Raw genomic sequence first — 22,376 nt, forward strand, 5'->3', positions numbered from 1 at the left:
AAAGCAAAATGAAAATCAATCCTCACGCTACTGTGGTGCCATTTTTGGTAATGGTTGATCAAGAACAATGCCCAACAGTAGCAGATTTCAAGTATAGCTCTGCAGACGATTACACATACTATGTAATCGAAGGATCACATTCGGCCGAAGCTCAACGACAGCTTGTCAAAGAATATCCTCTCACGCCGTTCTTCAAATACGCCGAATGTAAGGTATATGCAGGACTAACTCACGAGGAGGTGAAGCTGCTCGCATGGGACCATAACAATGACAACGATTATAGGCAAAAGATGTCATGTATAGAGAGGATAAGATTTTTTCATCATGAATACCTCGATGCCTTGAATCGTTTTGGTCCAAGATTGTGGCCTGGATTGCGACGTCAGTGTTTATTGGAAGTAGGGATTGCAGTGGATGAGAGTACGAAATCCGAAGGTCTCCGAAAATATGATTCTTGGTTTCAACTAGCTTTTAGGACCGGAGAGGTGTGGGATCTCCAAGACAAAATATTCTCTATGTGGGAGCGGAAAGAAGTCAAGGGGCAAAGATCAAAAAAGGGAAGAATTGATCCACAAGTTGAGATGAAATCAAAGACCAAGGGAAAAAACAATTTGGTAATCGAGGAGTTACCAGAGGACATGAAACTTTTACCTTGGAGATCATTACAAGGTATCAAAGATGATAGATTGTTAATATCCGTGCTATCTCGAGTGGTCGCCAAGGAATTTAGTTTGGACGAGATGGTAACAGACTTGCAAAAGTAAGTGTTTATAGTATACCTTTTCATGAAAGTCTTCAATTATTTTGAATATCTTATTTCTAATTTCATATTGATTGTGCAGTCACAAGGTATACATGAAGATTCAAGAGTTGATGATGCGAAAACTGAGTTTACCGACATGGGAAGAAGTTGAACAAGCCTGCCCGATAACTTCTTCCTACAAGGCATTGGAGGAATATTTTATTGTATTTAGAGAATGGGTATGTGTCTTTTGAATGTTGATATGTTAGAAAGTAATGTTCCCTGCTAACAACAATGACACTTGCAGAAACTATCAAAATCGAAAAAGAACAACGACAATAATGACGGTATTCCAGCGGTCTTCATCACGCACTTAGAACGTGCGAAATATGAGAAGAGAATGACCAAAGGGAAGGAAATGGAACTGCCCGAGGATTCAGAGACTGTAAAGAGTTTTTTGCATAGGTCTGATCCTTTCAAACAGCTTCATTATAGTGTTTTCAATGGTGAAGTATCCCAGATGCTCGAACTATTGCCGAGAAGGCACTACACTTTGCTGATAGCTGACATACCATATGGTTTCTGTATTGCGGGATCAACATATGATGTTGTGCCTTTCAAGTATCCTCAGATCGAGAAAATGGTAAAGGATTTCGCAGAACTGACATTGGCCCCCTTGTGGAGGATAGTCATATTTCATAGCATGGGGCAATCACTGTCAGTCACAACAGCTTTGAAGTCCCGTTGTCATGCCACTGAACACATGCATTGGTGCGTTATAGTTCGCTTTTACTCATTACAGTACTTCTTATTATATGTACACATTTACACCTCTAATACTTGATTTTCTTTCTCTATAGGATCAAAACAAATATTACACGTAGCCCTGGCGATCGAATGGTTAGTGCGGTCGAACATTTTTGTGTGGGCTACTATGATTCAATTACAAAGAAGAAGGCTAGAGCACATGTCAATGAGCGTAACGTGGTTAACTACATCATGTGCCCAGCTGTAACCAAAAAATTAAGACATGTGTCAGGGGATAAAAGTATGGTGAACCCTTATCAAAAACCTCAAAGATTGATCAACCGCCTCATAGAGCTCTTCTCGAATCCAGATGATTGGGTCCTAGACTTGTTCTCTAGCACAGGTATAATATATATATTTAATTTCAATCTTGTCTATCAAGTTTAAGACGTTACTTCTTATATATACTTGTTTGTGTTCATGCGACCATTAGGTACAACGACAGCTTGTGCATTGAAGATGTTTAGAAACTGTGTTGCATTGGAGAAGGACCCTGCTCAAGTTAACTTCATCAAAATGAGGATCACAGGAATCTGGGACTGTCCAGATTAGGATCAAGAAGTCGAAGCAAAACACATCAACGAGACAGAGATGTTCCAGATGACTTCACGAGAACCAATGGAACCAATTGATGAAGAAGCAGGGGAGCTGGTGGACCTGGAAGATGTAGCACAGTTTGACCATACCTCAGATTCGGGAGAGCTTGGAGATGACACGAATGAAAACAGTCTAGAACAATCAGCGCCAGAGGAGCCTGCTCTGCCTGATTTGCTTATAGATTGATGTAGATGGCGTAATGTAAAAATTGAGGATTTTGAGGCATAATGTTCACCATCACTTCATATTATATTTGTATATGAGAACATCTGTAATTGTTTATCGTTTAATTAAATTCACCTGTTCATAATTTCCCTTTTTAATCATTATTGGAACCGTTGTTTGTATTTACATATAATTGGTCACCATGCTCTTCTTCAGTTTGAGATATTAACATGATATTGTAATCTCTTATTTCCGTTAGCATGACTGTATATGAAAAGGTGAATGTTTTTGATAATAAGAGGTTTTTAGTTACCTACGGTTCAAGTCTACTGGTTCCACATAGTATAAATGAATGTCGTACGTAATTGTTACTCTTACCAATTACATTGTCATGAACTATATGACATTATACAATGAAACTATCGATATACCCGTCCAACAAGTGGGGTACTACTTTATTCCTAAACCCAAAACCACATATTTATAATTACGGTTTATGTAGTTTTACTCTACAATTTGAATATGGATACCAATTTTAGAACTTTATATTGGACCAAGTCTTCAATTGTGCTCCATGATATGCAAATTGACACGAATGTGGACACATATACAATTTAGTAATTGCTAGGTTTTTTTTGTTCTATATTTAACCATCAAGTCGCAAAAGGGGTACGCATGCATCGTATATTTTCGATATCAGGCTAAAATAGGGTACTTTTCTACATCTGGCCAACTATGCCAAAAGAGAATACGACATATTACCTATTTCAAATGACCCGGTGTTTAACAACAGAACACAGAGATTAAGGTTTAATAGAAGCTTGAATACAATACACGGGAGAGACAAAGTTAGAGCAAAACAATGAAACTCAATTTTAAAATTACTCAAAAAGACTATACATACAACTATGCTTTATAGCACTATTTATACAAGCCCTTATAGGACTGACTAAAGTACTAACAAGTACTTTAATACTCGTACAGAGCATCAAACACTGACTACCTAAAATATGCCTACATACTAGGCTAGAGTCATAGACCTCTAACGACTTACCGATTTCAATTTGATCCGGTTCTTCTTTCCGAACTCTAATCCGGTTCTGGCTTATTTAGTCGATTCAGATCTGGTTGAGCTTGTCCGCTCAACCTCTATAAACTATTCATGACATGAACATAGATGGTTGAGCCTCGGGGATCCGCCATGAAAAAATCGATATAGAGATCAGGGAAAGACATTCATTTGTCACCCCCATGGTTTTTAAAACACCTTTGTGTTACCATAGTAACTTGATCTTGAACCTCATCTCATACGTCTAGAGGGGTTTACTCATATGAATCTTTGTACCACTAATGTAATACTGGGTTATCCTTGGTTTTATAATAAAAGCTCTTCTTTATCTATTGACTAGGTTCACCATTCAATTACTTTTATATACTGAATGATTGTACTCGTTTTATTCAATGTGTTAAAAAACAATCCCTTTTGACTGTTTCCTCTCCATCAATATATGAGTTGTCTTGTTCTTCTTTATTTTATTGTGTACTTGATTCGGACATTCACATTTAGAATATAAATAGTGCCCCGAATCATTTATCATATTTTGAACAACAACTCGACGAAATCTTAAATGATGTTCGTGATGTTTTTTCCGAGTGAACTACCACATGGGTTATCTATATGATGGTCTATATCGCTTAAGTTGATCCAAAGAGGATGAGGTATCTAAGCAACTCAAGGACTATTTATAAATGGGTTATATACATTATAGTAAATCTTCATGAGGCGCACATGTTCTCTTGGTAAAAAAGAAAGAGGGCACATGGTGTATGTGTATTAATTACCGGTGCTTGAATAAAGTGATGATCAATAATTCATATCCATTGCCACAAGCTGATTATCTAATTGATCGTCTCTAAGGAGCTCGATATTTTACAAAACTTGATCTTCATATAGGTTACCATCAAATTTGTATAAGTGAGGAAAATGGCATTTCGTACACGTTATGGCCATTATGAGTTTTTGGTCATGACTTTTGGTTTGTCCAATGGCCACATTTCAACAATAAATGAATGACATTTTCTGAGAACAACTTGGAAAATTTGTTGTTATTTTCATGGATGATATTCTAGTTTATAGTCGTACATTAGAAGAACATGCTAAACATATCCGCTTTGTTTTACAAACCTTGCATGACAAAGAGTTCTACACGTAGATCTCAAAATGTGAGTTCTTCAAGAAATCAATTACTTATCGGGGACATCTCATAACCGAAAGAGGAGTTGAAATTGATCCTTCTCGCATTGAGAAAGTCAAACTTTGGCCCACTCTTCGGAATATTTGAGAAGTTTGGTCATCTTGCAAAAATCTCTTCACAATTACTCCTAATTGATGATGATTTACTGATCTTTTGAAAGGACAAACACATAAGTCTATGAAACCTATAGTATGGAATGTTATAGTAGACCTCACCTTTAAGGAACTCAAGGACCATGTGTGCAAGACTCCTTCACTCCTTTTACTAGATCCGTCAAAACCTTTTCAGGTTGAAATTGATGTAAGTGATTGTACTATAGGTGTTTTATTATATCAAGATGGTAAACCAATGGCATTTGAGAGTAAGAAACTTGATTCTTCTCAATGTCAATGTACCATTCAAGAAAAGGAATTATTTGCAGTTATTCATGCACTAAAGTCATGGCACCATTATCTTTATGGAAATCGTTTTGTGGTAACTACGTGCCACGAGTCCTTGAAATATTTTTATGACCAACAAGACCATAAAGTTCTTAAGGCACGATGGTTAGATCTCATCCAAGAGTTTGATTTTCCATATGATATCGTAAAGGTTCTATGAACACTATCACTGATGCACTATGTCGCATCTGTGAAGTTAACATGCTTAGCATCACTGAAATAACATCAGATCTTTATGATCACCTTCGAGGAAAGTATCCTGATGCTAGTTATTTTAGAAATACTAGGCAAGAGTTCAGTCTGAAACAGACATCACCACATCCTCGAAGGAATCCTTCCACATTGCTAACGGTCTGCTTTATCGTAATGGAAGGTTTGTGTTTAGATTTTCCTGAGGTCAAAAAGAGAATTCTTTTTGAATGTCATGATGCACCCTCAGCAGGGCACCCTAGAATACATTGCACACTCATTCTCATCTCCACTCAATTCTAGTGGCCTAGGATGTGTCCTAATATGCATAGCTATGTGACTAAATGTTACTTGTGTCTGGTTAACAAAGTCGAGCAACTTAAAGTCGTTGGACATTTACATCCCTTGGAAATTTCTAACAATAAATGGGAAAGTATATCCATGGATTTTATTGTTAGCCTTCCTCGCACCCAAAAAGGCCATGATACCATCTGGGTTGTGGTTGATAGAATAACTAAAATAACCAGATTTATTGCCACTAAAACCATGGTAATAGCTCCTAAATTGGCTTACCAATTCGTTGATGAGTTTTTTTATTTTTATGGGTTAACAATGGATATCGTGAGTGATCGAGATCCAAAGTTTACTAGCAACTTTTGGATGCAAGTGTTTACAAAGTTAGAAACTACATTGAGCATGAGCTCCACTGATAATCCTCAATTTGATGGACAGATAGAACAGGTAAATCAAATTATTGAGGACATGCTTCGAGCATAAGTTGGTGCAAAGCCAACAAAATGGGAACATTATCTCCCAATTTTGGAGTTTACTTATAACAGCTCCAAACATACATCGACGGGATATAATCCTTTTATGTTGAAGCCACAAGCACTGATTGATGTTAATATACATCATGATGAATTTTGAAGTACAAAACTTTCTTCGGGATATGCAAGATATGATGCATATTGCACGAGATAATATAAAAACAACTCAAGATAGAGCGCATTTTTATGCCGATCATAATAGGCAACCTTGTGTATTCAACCCTGGACAAAACATATTTTTATGTAGGACTTCGTTCGGGGATATTTCCAACGCTTTTCCTTTCTCCATTGTGCCTTTCAGAATGTATTCAACTAGTTCCACAGTCGTTGTCGGTCCGTCTTTTTGTTGTGGTTGTTCTGCCGACTGCTGCTTTCGGACTTTAGTTCGTTTTCTCGGCCGACTCACTTCTTGACTTTTCTGTTTAGGACGTGGTGATAGTACCCTCCTTGTTTCTGCTTGTGGTCAATTGGCTTCTTGTTGCGTCTAAGGGAGTTGTTCTTCATCCCTGGTGGGTGGAGGCTGAATCAGTGCTTATGTGCTTGGTTGTTGTTGTTTCTTGAGCATCTTGTCCCTGCTCTTGTGGTTGTGTCAAGATCTTTCTTCTTGCCAACTGTTGTAGCAATGCCCAGGATGACTTTCCCTTTTCCCTTTCCAGGGTCTAATGTCTTTGTATGGCGACTAGCCGTGAGCATAATACCGCTAACCACTGTGCAAAGATTGGCTTCATGGGTTTTCCTTGTCGAACTCCATGTAATTGTTCCCGAAGCACGACTATAGTGATGCACCCCCAATCAATTGTTTCTCCTTCATATGTGGCGATAATGAATCCAAACCTCTACTTTGGCATACAATATGATCTCAAACTAACAAAAAATACTTCCAATAGAGATTTTGCGACTGTTGTTCGGTCGACACTCGACTACTGTGACCGACAACACAACAGTGTCGAATGTTCTATCAAATTAAGATAAAGTATACCTTGTTCGACTCATTTAGCCTGATATACTTAACAATAGTTGTAATTGAGTCGAACAGAACAATATTACTCACAGAATACACAACACAAATTTTACTAATTAATAACTATATTAAACTAAAATCAGAACGATAGTGTTACAATGCTCTCGGTTCCTTTTAATAGGTAACCTGAGAGACAGACTCATAAAGAATTACACTTTGCCTTGTCGGCAAGAACTAACCAAAACTCTTCTAACTAACTCTAGTATCTATATATTTTTATTTAGTCGGCAAACTCATCGATCCGCCTTGTCGATCCAGCCTGACTTTGTGTTCATCCAAACATTGTTGATTATGACGCTTCCACACTTGTCTGACTTTTACCCTCACCAGCTAACACTTGGCACGCCCGTGGGCGAGGGCCTTGCCCGGTCGAACGCACGGTAATGTCTTACTCTTGCTTTGTTGGGTAGGGTTCATGCTTGTCGTCCTAGAGTATGTTGAACAACGGCAGTGCCGCATCGATCTCGGCGTACGAGAGCAAACGAAAAGAAAATCGTGAGTTCGGGAATTAAGCATTGGGCTTCTTGTCAAAGAAAGAGGAGAAACGGAAATAACTTGTATTGATATTTGAAGATGATGACAAAATATTTCTTGTACAATAATATAGCGTGTCCCTCTTATTACCATAATATTCCTCGTCTCATGTTTTTATTCTCACTCTTTTCCATTTCCCTCTTTAAATAGGTGCCCCCATGCATATGATGCATGTGAGGGTACAAGACATGCATGTAGTGCATGAAATGCATGTAGACTCATCGAGGCCTCACACTCTATATAACCTTTTACAAAGATTTGAATAAGCTCATATAAATTGGTAGAGGTTATTTTCTCATCGTGGCATGGAAACGTCACGACATCCTCCCCCTCTAGACCTGCGCATCCTTTGGCATGCACCAACGAATGCCTCCTTCTTCAACTTCATGGATGTCATCTTCGTTGAGGAAGTTAGCGCTTTGATTTTCCCTTCTCTTGAATAACTTAATTCTCTTTCTTACAATTGGTAACTTTAAAGTAACTCCATCCATTTCAGTTAGGAAATAAGTTGCATTTTTATTTACTTGTCTAATGATATATGGCCGGAACCATCTTTTGGCAAATTTGCGAGAAGTACTATGTTGGTTATCAAAGCTGCTATCATAAACTATGACCCAATCACCTTCTTGGGGCTTTCTTGGTCGAAGGCGATGGGTTTTATCAAATCTTTCTTTGTTTCGTAGTCGACATTGTTTAATCCTTTCCGTAGCTATTTGAACATCTTCATCCCTTCTTTCTAGCTGTCTTATTCTAAGAGCAAGGAAATCTTCTCTACTCATTTCATCTACCCATGGCAACGAAACCCAGGAAAATACCGATTGCTCTACTGGCATAATTGGCTTTTGACCAAGTATCAATTCTAATGGCATAATGCCAATTACAGAACTGCGAGTAGTGAGGTCAACCCATAGTGCATACGGTAACAGATGAGGCCAGTTAGCTATCTCGCCAACACAAGCTTTCACCAAAGCTTTTACTATAGGGCTATGTCCACGCTCAGCCTTCCCATTAGCTTCAGGGTTATATGCCGTAGTTAAGGATAGTCGAATTCCCATTCTTGAAAAAAACTGTTCAGCTTCGTTCGAATCTAGTTCTCCTCTGTCTGCAAGAATCTTCCCAATGCACACATACCTACATATCACATCTTCAAGAAGGAACTTACAAACAACTGAAGTGGTTTTTTGGCGTAGGGCTCGGCCTTCCACTTGATTTGTCAAACCTTCTCTTGCCAATACAAGATATCTCATTTGTCAAACCCCTACAAGCATCATTATAATATCCACAACCCATTTATAATGTAGAGATAAAGAATAAGTAGGTTTCAACCCATCATGATGCCGAATATTCGAATACATTTGGTAGTTCTCACACGATTGTACATAATCTGCAACATCAGTGTACATTCCAACCCACCAAAACTTCTCTTTTAATTTCAAATAAGTGACCCAAACTCCACGATGACCTGCCCATAAAGTATCATAAAATTCAAATATTAGTTTCTATTGCTCTTCCCTACTTCCAACCACTCTTTGTAGAATCCATTTCACAACTTTTGGATGTCTCCAAAGATATCCCTCATGAAGAAAAAATTTATAAGCTTTATTTCTTCTTTTATGAAATAGCTCCCTTGACCATGTTCCATCTTTCTAATGAGTACTCAAGTATATTCCAATTTGTAACATCTCCCCCTCGTACTCAGATTCACGAAGAATAACATGAAAACCCAAATCACATGACCCCTTCAAGTTACAATTTATGGAAAAGAAATCAAAATTCTCATCTTCTTCATCAATCATTAACATAGTATTTTTACCTTTAAACCTCGCTCTTGAGAGCATATCGGCAATTGGGTTATTTGTTCCTGCAATGTGCTTGATTTCAGGACATAGTGATTTTATGTAAGCTATCCATCTAAGCATAGCTATATCAGATGTTTCACAACTTGAAATCATTTCTAGCAATGGACGACAATCTGTTTCAACCACAACTTCAACACCAATTAAGTATTCATGATCTGTTTTAATAGCGGTTAACATACCCCATAACTCTCTTTTAATTTGTGGGTAAACTCTTTGGCGTTCTGTTAAGATTTTTGCACCAAATCGAACTGCATATCTCAACCCATCCTTCTCTTCTTGGCTAACAGCCCAACCGATCCCGATTGGACTTGTATCCACAATAACAATGATGGGGTGTTCACTATCATACCTAGCCTTCTATAAAATAGGGGCATTCAATAACATTTCCTTTAGTTGGCGAATTGCATCTGTATGTACATTAGTCCAAAGGAAACTTGAATTCTTCTTAAGCAACCCATAAAGCGGATCAACCACATGTGCAAAATGTGAAATCCAAATTCAGTAAAACACACAAGCACCCAAAAACCTACGCACTTCTGTTAGAGATTTACAATCATCCTTTAGATTTCGAATTGCATTTACCTTAATTGGGGATGGCTTTCTTCCGTAGGGTCCACACATGTGCCCTACAATCAGAACTTCGGGAACCCCAAACATAGATTTTTGACCTGAAAATGTAAGATGAACCTCTTCTAACCTTGAAAGGGTTCTTTCACAAGCATCAATGTGGTATGCAACAAACTTTCTACATCCGTTCGGCATGAGTTTTTCATCCTTCTTATTCATCGAGCATCCTTTAGTTGGAAAATCATCTAGAAACGGAATAGTTATTTTTGACACAAAATCTCTTAAATTTTTATTCATAGCACTCACCATATGTGCTACAGAATTTGTAGCACCTTGAGGCAATGTACACATTCGCATCAATCCAATTGGTGTTCTTATAGTAGTTATAGCACGACTATCAATAGCAAGCTGAAATTGATCATATCTTGAATACAAATCACACAGAATATATAGCTCTTCCTGCGAAAGCTTCTGCAAAGGCATCTACAATCGGTCCAACACCGACATTTCGAATAGTAACTCTATTGACATACTGTAAATCTTGAATGAACCTTAATGAACCGTTCTTTTTAGGTACAGTAAACCACTTATTCGAGTAGGGGGGCATCTGATGGCTCCAAGATACCCATTTCTATTTTTTCCTTAAGCCAAGCTATTACTAACGGTATTTGGGCCCGAGGAACAGGGATATGCCTTAAATTCCAAGGAATATGTGGAACTGTAAATATAATGATTGGTTCCACAACTATTGGGTCTACACAACCAATTTCACTCGACTAAAATGCAAATGCTTTCCCATGACTAGCAATCATATTTCGAAAACATTGTATCTCAACAGGCAAAAGAAAATCATTCTCACCAATTTTTAGTTGATCTAGAGTAGCATTTGTAAACTTATGACCAATATCCTTAGAATCCCGCAATGTTGGCTCATACGCGACATTATTTTTCATTTCAGTACCATCCATAGGTGGATGCATGGCCACGGGCTTGACCTTTTTGTCTATTGTTTTATATTTAGTGTTAACTTTTATTGCATAGTTATTTTTACTTGCCTTTTTAGCCATTTCATGATAGTTATTGCCAACTATTTCACTATTAGCTATACAACCATTTTTTTCAATAAAATCAGCAATATGAAGGTACATATCAACAAAATTTACATGAACAAATCTCTTGTCGCATTCTTTCTCATTCAAGCAATTTTCTAATATTTTGACTGTATCCACATCTGAATATTCAAGAAACATACCAAAAATTATGTCATCCCTTTCAATCATCCCTAAAGTGCACAATGCATCCAACATCTTCCTGCTCCCTTTATTTTGTGCATGACTTTCCACATCAACGTACCAGGTAAATCCATCCATTGTATTAGACAAAGTATTGATTTTTTTATTAATTGGAAAACATTTTTGCTAGGAAAGAAAAGTTTTGGGACCATTGTGTCCATGCCCATCAATGATCCTATTTAAAAATCCGACTCATAAGATGATATATCATGCTCACATGAGTTAATTTGTAATTCTTCTTTATTTCTAGCATCCTCCTGCCTAACAGTAAGAAATTGAACACTTTTTTTACCATCGGTACTTCGAATCCTAGCATACGTCGAACCATCTTCAAGCACCTTCATCTCCATCCTAGAAGATGTGATGTATGGTTGACCAAGAATGACTGGGTATGACGAGGTCTTTTGGATAAAGAAATATTGCTCCATTGGCATATCTCCAATGTTGACTTTGATGTTTGGGCAAGCTCCATGAAGTTGTTCAGTCGTTGAATTAGCCGAATTTATCCTCCACCCATGATTCGTTTCCATTGGCCATCCACCTTTTTTATAAATATCATAAGAAATTAGATTAATTTCTGAGCTGTGGTCAATTAAGGCCATGACCGGATCTTCAAGGTTTTCAATCTTCATGGGTGTCTCAATTGTTGCTCTTGCCCAATGTTTCTTAGCATAGTAGCTTTTTAACTCTTTCGGCTTCTCTTCAAAAGTTGTCGTTGCAATAGCTTGTGTACCAACAATGGAAGAGCTTGGTTCACCTTTGAGGACTTCCACCGTTGCTTTCTTTACTTCACTTCCTGGGTTTTCGGTGGCTTCAATACTTTGTCCTTTTCTTTTCATTCCATCTATTATTGCATCATGAAATTCTTTTTTGGCTATGCCCAAAAGTTCCACTTTGCTATCTAAAATTCTTTCTTCCAATGTTTTTTTTAAATCAGTTGAAGCTTCAATATCAGGTACTAATTTGAACGACAAAATCTTCTTATCCTTACCTTTTTCAATGTCAGGGCTTACCATTTTTGGACTTTCTGTCTCCCTTTTTTTAGCGCTTCTTAGCTCCCTCTTCTTGTTATCTTCATTTTTCACCCATTTTCGTTTCTTTTCCGTGATCACTTCATGGGCTTGGGTTGTTGCAAACTTCGCAAAAGCTGAGAGGCCATCCACTGGGTCTTCCCAACCAGTTTTGCTTCGGACAACATCACCTCCAGACTTCAACTTTTCAAGCTCGATTTTACCCTTTCTTATAGCTTTCAAAATACATGGCCAAAATTCAGATTCAGATCCTCCTTCACCAACATGGATGATTGTAGTTGTTTGTTGATAGACAACTTGTGTCCTAGTTATTTCCGCATCTTCGATGATCCTTCTCATACCACCTCTTCTAAAGTTAGTTCGGAGAGGTAATCGAGTTTCAGACGAATGAATCTTACCATCTTTGAAGAATGTCACCCCTCTTTCTATCGCTTCTTGATAGTTAACACACCCTCCTCTTGAATGGTCGACGCTATCACACCATATGCATCTTCTTTCATAATCTTTTTGGGGTTGTGAGGATTTTTCTTCTTGTAGCTTTGCAACATGTAATGAAAGATCTTTTATACCTTTGATTAGATCGTCCATCATTGTTTCGGGTACCTTGGAAATAGTTGACAGACTCCTAGTATCGTCCCTAATGGTTGTCTTAACTTCATCTTTCATACCTCTGGCAATCAAATGATCCTCACACCATTGGGTTCTTTTGTTGATTCTGTTGCAAGCTTCATGTACTCGATTCCAATCAGACACTAGTCCAGTGGGTGTAGTCCAGTCTTCAAGGAATGCAACTAATTTTTCTCGATAGGATCAGTCTAATGCCTTCAAAAATAATATGACCTTCTCTTGTTCCAAAAGATTCCTTTTGATCATCGTTAATTGATTATAATGAGCTTCAAACTCTTTCAACAACTCCATCACCGAAATCTTCTTGTCCTCTTTATCCACCCAATCCAAGAAACTCCTCCTTGACGCTTGGATTGTATCATCAAGCATGTACTCATTTATTAAAGCTTGCTCAAATGCAACCCAATCATTAGAACTTGTTGCGAGTTCCGAGACTCTATTTCTCAAAGGGAGTTCAACCATCCTCACAAAATTCATTTGAACATAATGTTGGTTTAACCCTTTGCTACCCATCTCAGTAACATATACTTGTAAGAATTTAGATATATTTTTCCCTTCAAAGAGACCTATTTTCTCTAGAAGCTTGTCAATAGCATGATCGATTCGTTGAAGAGTAGTTGCACGTTCTTGGCTTTGCATCATTCTTTCAATCATTTGTAACACTACGTTGATTTGTGGCTCCACAATAGCTTCTTGGTTGATCTGTGGCTTTGAGATTGCTTGTTGGTTCTCCATCTCTCTTAACTTCCCTGGTTCACGTCGAGTTCACCACTGTTGCGTCAATCTCGACGTATGAGAGCAAACGGAAAGAAAATCGTGAATCCGAGAAGTAAGCATCAGGCTTCTTGTCAAAGAAAGAGGAGAAATGGAAATAACTTGTATTGATATCTGAAGATGATTACAAAATATTTCTTGTACAATAATATAGCTTGTCCCTCCTATTACCATAATATTCCTCATCTCATGTTTCTTTTCTTACTCTTTTCCCTTTCCCTCTTTAAATAGGTGCCCCCATGCATATGATGCATGTGAGGGTACAAGACGTGCATGTAGTGCATGAAATGGATGTAGACTCATTGAGGCCTCACACTCAATATAACCTTTTACAAAGATTTGAATAAGCTCATATAAATTGGTAAAGGTTATTTTCTCATCGTGACATGGAAACGCCATGACAACGGTTCTTCTTCATGTCCTTGTTCGGAATCGTTCTCATTCTCGTCGACGTTATTCTCCTCTTCGTCAACATTGTTTGTCTGTGGTGGTGGTTGTGGTTGTGCAGCTGGTACGCCAAGTTCGGCAGTCTGGTGTCGTTGGTTACTGTGAAGTCAATTTTTGCTCATAAGAAAAGACCATGGTAAGTACATCGGATGCTAAGGTGTATAAGAATAAAGCAGAATGTGAAAAGTTCAAAAATTAAAATAAGAATGAAATTGAAGGAATATGAAGATGGGGGCGTTTTTCAAAGGTAGAAAAACCAAGAAAAAAGAGAAAAGAAGAAAACGCAGGAAAAAGGGAGAAAAAGCAAGATAGAGAAAAAAGCTCATAACTTCTTCATCTCTTATCCAAATTTCAAAAGAAAAGATTCATAAGAAAGAAAAGAAAAAAGCAAGAATAATGCAACTAAAAACCTATAAATATGAAGGTATTCTTAGCAATTGGGAGGAGGAAGGAAGAATAGAAGATCTACAAGAGAAGGAGGGAGTAAGAAGAGAATATCTACAAGAAGAGGAAGGAAGAATAGAAGATCTACAAGAGAAGGAAGGAGTAAGAAGAGAATATCTACATGAGGAGGAAGGAAGAATAGAATATCTACAAGAGAAGGAGGGAGTAAGAAGAGAATATCTACAAGAAGAGGAAGGAAGAATAGAAGATCTACAAGAGAAGGAGGGAGTAGGAAGAGAATATCTACAAGAAGAGGAAGGAAGAATAGAAGATCTACAAGAGAAAGAGGGAGTAAGAAGAGAATATCTACAAGAAGAGGAACGAAGAATAGAAGATCTACAAGAGAAGGAAGGAGTAGGAAGAGAATATCTACAAGAGGAGGAAGGAAGAATAGAATATCTACAAGAGGAGGGAGTAAGAAGAGAATATCTACAAGAGGAGGAAGGAAGAACAGAAGATCTACAAGAGGAGGGAGTAGAAGAGAATATCTACAAGAGGAAGAAGGAAGAATAGAAGATCTACAAGAGAAGGAGGGAGTAAGAAGAGAATATCTACAAGAAGGGAGAAAGAATAAGAAGGCTAGAAGAAGTGAGAAGAAGATTAGTAGAACAAAGGGTTAAGAAGAAAATACTATTTTCAATTATTGTCATTGAGGTTAGAGTAGAGTTATTTGGGGTTGTTATTTGTAGAGTCTAAGAAGATGATATTGGTTTCCTAATAGTGTATTGAAGTATTCTTTTCTCTTCCTCTACTCTTCTCTATCTTTTTCCTCTCTCTCATCATCAGTTACGTTCATAGTTGTCCAGCTTGACAGAAGTGTCGATGTCATGGGCATCGAATTCCTCCATGAGTCGAGTTATTTCTTCCCGATGACAAGCTTCCAACTCGTACAAGTCTCGAGCTATGTCTTCCTGCACTGTAGAGATGGCTTCTTCTATTATCTTGAAGAACCCTTGGCCCCGTCCCGTGCCTTCATGTTATCCCTATCGGCACGCAAGAGTTGCAATTTGGCTACCTGCGCCGACCAGGTCTTCCATCCTTTGTCAAGGGATTCGTCTACCAACTATAGTGTTTTGAGCTTGTGGGCTTTTAGAATCAGTCAAACTTTTTCTTCGCCCATACTGACCTGGTACTGTGCCGCGGCTAGTTCTTTACATAACTCGGCTATGCGTGCCTTGGCCGACCCTTCTTGTTACCGTACGAGATGTACGAGTGATTGATAAGTGTGCTAAGTAAGGGTGAAAGATTTAATGTGTTGATATGTATGTGTAATGTTATACGATTATGAGTGTGAATGTAAGTGTGAGTGTGGTTGATACAAAGATGTGTGAGTGAGTGACTAGGTGTGAATACCAAGGGGGCTTGCACCCTTGTGTATCTACCCTTTTTTACCTATTTAACCTCTTATGGGGAATGAATGAAGAATGATCATTTCTCCCTCAATCTCTCTCTTGTCATTTCTCTCTCTCTCTCTCCCCCCCCCCTTACGTTGAACCCCCTTGGGAGGGGGGTGGAGCCATTCTAGGCACCACCCCCCACCCCTCAATGCTTGTCTTGTTCTTCATGTTCTCTCTCACCATCATACCATTCATCATCTCCACCATTACACCATGTCTATCTTCATCATCAATCATCATCCTCTACCCTAACCCTAAAACCATTAACACTTCTTCTTGCATCCGTTTAACCTCATCTACCAGCAACTCCAGTCGTTTTTTCTCATATTTGACTTCCAATTCGGTGCAAATTGTTCTTAAATCGGCATTCACCGACTCTAGGCGTTCCTTTTCTTTTTCATGTGCCTCCTGTGTGTCAACTGTTTGGAGTTCTCTCTCGGACAATTGCTCCACGAAATAGTCCTCCTGTATTCGAGTATACTCCTCCAGCTCTTGCGTTTTTTCCTCTTGTTGTTTGGTTTCATCCTACTGTTGGACCAATTGCCGCCATTTACCTATTTACCTATTTCGGTTTTAGCGAGCAATATGTGCTCTTCTAATTTTGTGACCTTCTGTTCCACTTTGGTGGCTCTGGTGGTCGCGTCCTCTATCTTCTTCTCGGCTTCTTTCAGTCATTCATGTAATTGTTGATTAGGTTCTTGTGACTCGTCAGGCATTTGATGTGCCTAGAACCGATCTTCCGCTTCTTTAAGTTTTTCTTCTATTTGTCGGAGTTTTGCCGAAAATTCGGTGTTGTCGGCTTGGCTTTTTACACATTGTTCTTGCAGCCGATCTGTTGCCGCCGTGGCTCTCTTCTATGCTTCAACCATGTGTTTGGATGCCCTATTTTCCCTTTCATATTCTCTGTGCACTTCGACGAGTGTTGTGTGTAATGGAGGCATTTGAATCGCCTCACCTTGATTCTTGGCATTCTCTTGTCGACCGATTCGATCAATTTCTTGTTGTTATCAAGCTCGATAGCTCCGATCAAAGAATTGTGGATCATAATCTGATCCTTATGTTCTTGGGCTAACAACCCCAAAACTTCCTGCAGACATTGGGCGAGCCATTCGACCAGTTCATATGATGTACTGAACTGCATAATGGCTGCCAATTCATGTGTTGTTGGTTCGGGTAGGCCTAATACTTCCGTAGGAGTCATCGATGATGATTTCCCCTTCTCTACTCAGCCTGTGTCATTCAAATCGACACGTCTTTCCTCTTCTGATTGCTTCTATTGTGTTTCCACTCTCTATCATTTCGCAGTCGCTGCTTCTTTGTCCGATTGTGGGTATCATTGAGCTTTCTGCTTTGTCTGCCCCGTTTGTTGCGTTGCGTTTGGGTTCCAAACTAGTTCTTGACCAAGTGGAGGTGTCGGAGTCGGTGTCGACTCCTGTACTATTGTGTTGGGTTAGGGAGTCGTTATGGGCTCTTGTTGTTGCTCGAGTATGGATTCTGAATGTCGATCTGGTTCCGATTGTTGGGTGTCGACAGTTGTCGGCTCTGGTTCCTGCCATTCTTCTCAAGGCACTTCGCTCTGGGTCCTTGATGTTGTCTTTGGCACTGGCTGCCCCTCTACGCCGACTCTCTGAACTAGGTGTCGGGCATAGTACTATAATCCATCTTGCGAATATAGGCTTCATGGGTTTGCTTCTTTGAACCCCTTTGAGCTGCTCCCTGAGTGCCTCCCCCATCAAGTATCCCCAGTTCAATATTCCCCCTTCATATGTAGATATTATGAAACCTGCCCATTTTTTAGGCATACAATAAAATCGGGGACTCACAAATGTGACCTCCAACAGAAACTTGGTGACCTCGTGAAAGAATTCGTCTTGACTTGCCTTGAGTTTGATAGGCTTTGGCCGATGGCGAATAATCACTGAAATATGACCGCATCACTTCTGGCTTAAGGTTTTCCATCGCATCAAATCCTTCTCTTATAAGATTAAGAAATCGACGTACCTGTTTGTTGGTGATTTTGGCTACGCCGATTTTATGGACTTTTTCTGCGGCGCATGGGTGTGGTTCGGCATCTGCAACCTGCAAATACCCTTTCAATCCTTTATTACACAGCCATTGTCGCAGTTTGTTTGATACAGGGATCATCATGTTATCATCCTGGGAGATGTCGGAATTGTTGAGCGATGGAGAGTTGTATTGTTGCTTTGAATATTGTGTGCAGAGAGAAGATGAATGAAATCTGTGTACCCCACACACTCAAAAATGTTTCTGCTTCTATGAGATAGAAAGGGGCAAGGTAGGGTTTTGAGGGAATAGACATTTCATTTTTTGAGGATTATTATGAAAGAGAATATGTTATTTATGACAGTAGTAGTACAAATATAGTAATAATAGTTCCACCACTCGTAATGAATGTTGCATGATTTTGTGGCTTTTCCATATATAATCTGAAAAAGACCATTCCAAGAAGTCATCATGTTTTTTCTGTTATATATATAATTATATATATATTTAATCATACTATTTACATTTGTGACTCTACCACTTCACGATGTGGTTGGTTGATTGTCGTTTACAACATGTAGTCTAATGGTCAAGAGCTCGACCCGTGTAACATAAGGTCATGGGTTCGAGTCTTGCTATATCATGACAGTACCTCTACCAAATGGACGTCAAGAACACCTCTCTCTAAAGAGATTATATGAGGAGGTGAACATGGTACAACCACCAGGCTTCAAGTTGAGCACACACCCACAAGCGGTATGTCGACTGAAAAACCCTCTCTACGGCCTCAAGCAGGCACCGAGAGCATGGCATTCGAAGAAAACCCCATATCTTCATCAAATCGGCTTCAACATGTCCAAGTCTGACAACTCTCTATTCATCTAAAGCGACTCTAGAGGATAGGTATTTATCATCATTTATGTGGATGACTTGGTCATAGGAGGAGGTCACTTAGCCGACATTGAGCAGATCAAGAAGCTCCTCTCCAACTGATTCGAAATGAAAGACATGAAGGAGCTCCATTACTTTCTAGGAATAGAAGTAATTCGGACTCCTAACGGCATCATGCTTTCTCAAAGGCATTATATCCTCAATCTTCTCTACAAGTTTGGGATGACACGGTGTAAGCCCATCATTACCCCTCTCGATCGCAACCTAAAGCTCGATGCCGACTCAGGCACAAGAGAGTGTGAGCCGACGCTCTATCGTCAGCTAGTCGAAAGCCTCATCAACCTCACAATTACCCTATCAGCCTCCTTAGCCAGTTCATGCAAATTCCAAGAGACATCCATCTCGATTGTGCTAAGCGAGTGTGAAGGTCTGTGAGTGTAACCATGGATTTTGGCATCTTCTACAAATCAGCCACACCGATACGACGTGAAGGGTACACAGATATTGACTAGGACGGCTACAAAACTTACAAACGATCAACCTTAGGGTTCGTCTTCTCCCTCGACAGCGGAGCCATATCCTTAAGTAGTAAAAAGTAGTCGACAGCCGCACTGTCGAGCATAGAGGCTGAATACAGGGGCGCGGTAGTTGCCACATGTGAAGTCGTTTGGCTAAAACGGATATTGAAGAATCTAGGCATATTCCCATATTAGATCTGATTCTCCTCTATTGCAACAATACAAGTAGTATTCACCTAGCTCGAAACACAGTTTTCCACGTTCCGATCAAGCACATCGAAGTGCATTATCACTTCATCCAAGAGCGTGTTCTGGTCGAGGATGTCGACCTACAACACATCAACACGAACCTGCAGCGGCTGAGATCTTCACCAAGGCCCTAGGGATTGACAACCTATGGAAATTCACGATGAACCTAGGTCTTTTGACTGTCAACCAACCAAGCTTGTGGGGCAGGAGTGAACCAGCCATCCAAAGCTTAAGTTCTTCGACTCAAAGCCAACTTGAAGACCTTTTCCGAACCAACAATCTGGCATGTTGTGTTTTGAAGGGGGGCATGTTGAGAATCAAACTCGACTTGCCGTGTGTGGGAACACACTCTAGGACACTCAAGTGTGTGAACACCCCATAGTAACTAGTGTGTCATAAAAGTTAATATCCTATGACACATATTCGTTAAGTAGTTAAGGCTCGACCCCTTTCTCAAGGGGTCGTTTCAATGAGAAAACTTAGAGAGAAGGTGACTACATAAGCACCTTCTCCCTCTCTTTGTAATTGTTGGCTCATTCTTGCTGGTGTTAATATAGTTTTTTGTTTTTCTATATTTTCCTGTATTCTCTCTCTCTCTCTCTCTCTCTCTCTCTCACACACACACACATATCTTCCGCTACACAGAATCATCACCAATTCTTTACAATTATCATATATATTACACACTTCGTAGTACATATTGATACTACACACGTTTGACATTATAATTTTTAGGGGCCTTTCATGTGAAAATGAAAATTTAAACTTTATATGTCACTTGATGGACAATTTTTTTTAGGTGTATGTTTTTTACAACAAAATGGCCTTTGACGGGCATGACGCCCGTCAATTTTTTGCCCTATGTGTATGTATCACTATAATAAACAAGGGTTTTAGTGACATCTTTTTTTTTGTGTCGCGTGGTGACACTGAAGACGTGCAAGACATGCCATTATAAATTATAATCATGTCACCATAGATTGACACATGTGTGATATTCGTCATATTCTCCATGCGTGATATTCGGAATATTCAAGAATACGAAATGGCCCCAAGAATATTATAAAACCATTCGTTTTGCAAAATAAATATACAAAATATTAATTAGTTCATTTTTTTATTTAAATCAATTTAACTCACTAAAAAAGAATAATCATTCATTAATAGATTATAAAAATATGATTAGTATTAACTCTCCTTTATAGTGTCAAAAAAAAATGGGGGAAGTTTATGAACCTTTATTTTAATTAATTAATTTAAAAAAATACTAGTATTTTTATATTTATTATAGAAATATGATCAGTGTGAAGTCAAAATTTTAATGTCAAGATAAAAATATCCATAAATTTTGAGAGAATAAAAAGTGAGGAGTAAATGACCCTTTATTTTATTTTTTTTATTTATTAAAAATAAAACGAATACTTTTACATTTATTATAAAACTTTATTAGTGTCAAGTCCCTCTTTTAATGTCCCTTTTTATAGTCCCTCTTTTAATGACCCTTTTTATTATGAAGTCCCTTTTTTTGTATCCCAGGAAACTAAGAAAGGAGGGAGTTCTTGTACTCTTCTTCTTCTTCTTCTTTTGGGTTAAACGAATACTTGACCATACATTCGTATGCATATTCGTTTGCATTCGAATGGGAAACCCCACAAATGCGAATATGTCAATCTATGCATGTCACATAGTGATGTCTACACAATTTATGCAACGTTTCACACTTGCACACATTGCAATGGGTCGTGCGTAGCAACGTGTTTTAAAATTCTTGTAAAAATATATATAACAAAAGGGGGATTCAAATTCCACTTTTCATAAGCGCTTGATCCCTCTTATTATAGATTTGCAACAGAGAGACATTGAGCCTACTCCCTCATTTCAAGGTATACGTAGGGTTAAGATTACACACACATACAAATACAAATACAAATACATTTACACATACATACAGAAGATTAAAGTTAGCATTACACACATATAACACATCTACATAGTTCATTACAATCACTAGCCACCACCTAGTAGTGTTTGTCACTACTTGTCATGATAAGAGTGTATGCGCTATTAGACAGTCAGAGACACAAGGAAACAATACCCAAATTATATCCACAATGCTAGAGGTTATGTATAACATGTCCTTATCGCTATAAAAAATTCAGAAAATATCAACTCTATCATTCTTCCACCTACTCCATGTCTTAAGTTCCTCATATGTATAGTTGGGCTTGGAGAGTTCACACTTTGTTGATCCAATTGTCGTTTTCCATTACTATGTCGTGCATGCATCAATCTCTCACCAAATATTTCTACATACATACATTATTTGTGTGTGTGTGTGTGTGTGTGTGTGTGTGTGTGTGTGTGTGTGTGTGTGTGCACAACAGCTTCTATACACAACATGTATGATAGGCTCCAATCATAGCCCCTAGGGTAAGCATGCATGTTTCAATGATATGTTGATAAATGTATCAAGAATCTTGGGTCAATATTCATAATACAAGTGGTGGGTGATGGATTTCATAGGGAAATTTAGTTTTCCACAATTTAATCATGGTGCACACTTGAGGTTTTGATTGCAATGATATTGCTCCTCTTGTGAACTCAAAAGATATATTCCAATGACATTCCCATACTATCCACACAATGGGCATAGTTAGATGTTGAATACACATCTTCTACCGCCCTTGTAACATCATCAT

At 38.6% G+C, this 22,376-nt stretch overlaps 1 protein-coding gene across 1 annotated transcript; it reads right to left on the minus strand.

The window, feature by feature from the left end:
• Positions 1-7,909: 7,909 nt before the first annotated feature.
• LOC147863189 (uncharacterized) lies at positions 7,910-10,486 on the minus strand. The gene is made up of 5 exons (XM_087321782.1): positions 10,019-10,486; positions 9,391-9,793; positions 8,931-9,039; positions 8,797-8,835; positions 7,910-8,708 (listed from the first exon to the last, which is right to left on the minus strand). Exons 1-5 carry the CDS (start codon positions 10,484-10,486, stop codon positions 7,910-7,912), a joined length of 1,818 nt encoding a protein of 605 aa, XP_087177908.1.
• Between the last annotated feature and the right edge of the window lie 11,890 nt (positions 10,487-22,376).

Source organism: Azolla caroliniana, unplaced genomic scaffold, assembly GCF_043228905.1.
Source record: "Azolla caroliniana isolate FFs.n. ecotype wild unplaced genomic scaffold, voAzoCaro1.0.p SCAF_6, whole genome shotgun sequence".
NCBI classification, from domain to species: domain Eukaryota; kingdom Viridiplantae; phylum Streptophyta; class Polypodiopsida; order Salviniales; family Salviniaceae; genus Azolla; species Azolla caroliniana.

Excerpts from the sequence above, each read along its gene's own strand:
- LOC147863189 (XM_087321782.1), bottom strand. The coding sequence starts at position 10,486 with ATGCCTTTGCAGAAGCTTTCGCAGGAAGAGCTATATATTCTGTGTGAT. Across the intron at positions 8,836-8,930 it reads TCGTGTGAGAACTACCAAAT|GGGTTTGACAAATGAGATAT; the intron begins GTATTCGAATAT and ends TGATGCTTGTAG. Across the intron at positions 8,709-8,796 it reads TCTTGTATTGGCAAGAGAAG|GTATGTGTGCATTGGGAAGA; the intron begins GTTTGACAAATC and ends TGTGATATGTAG.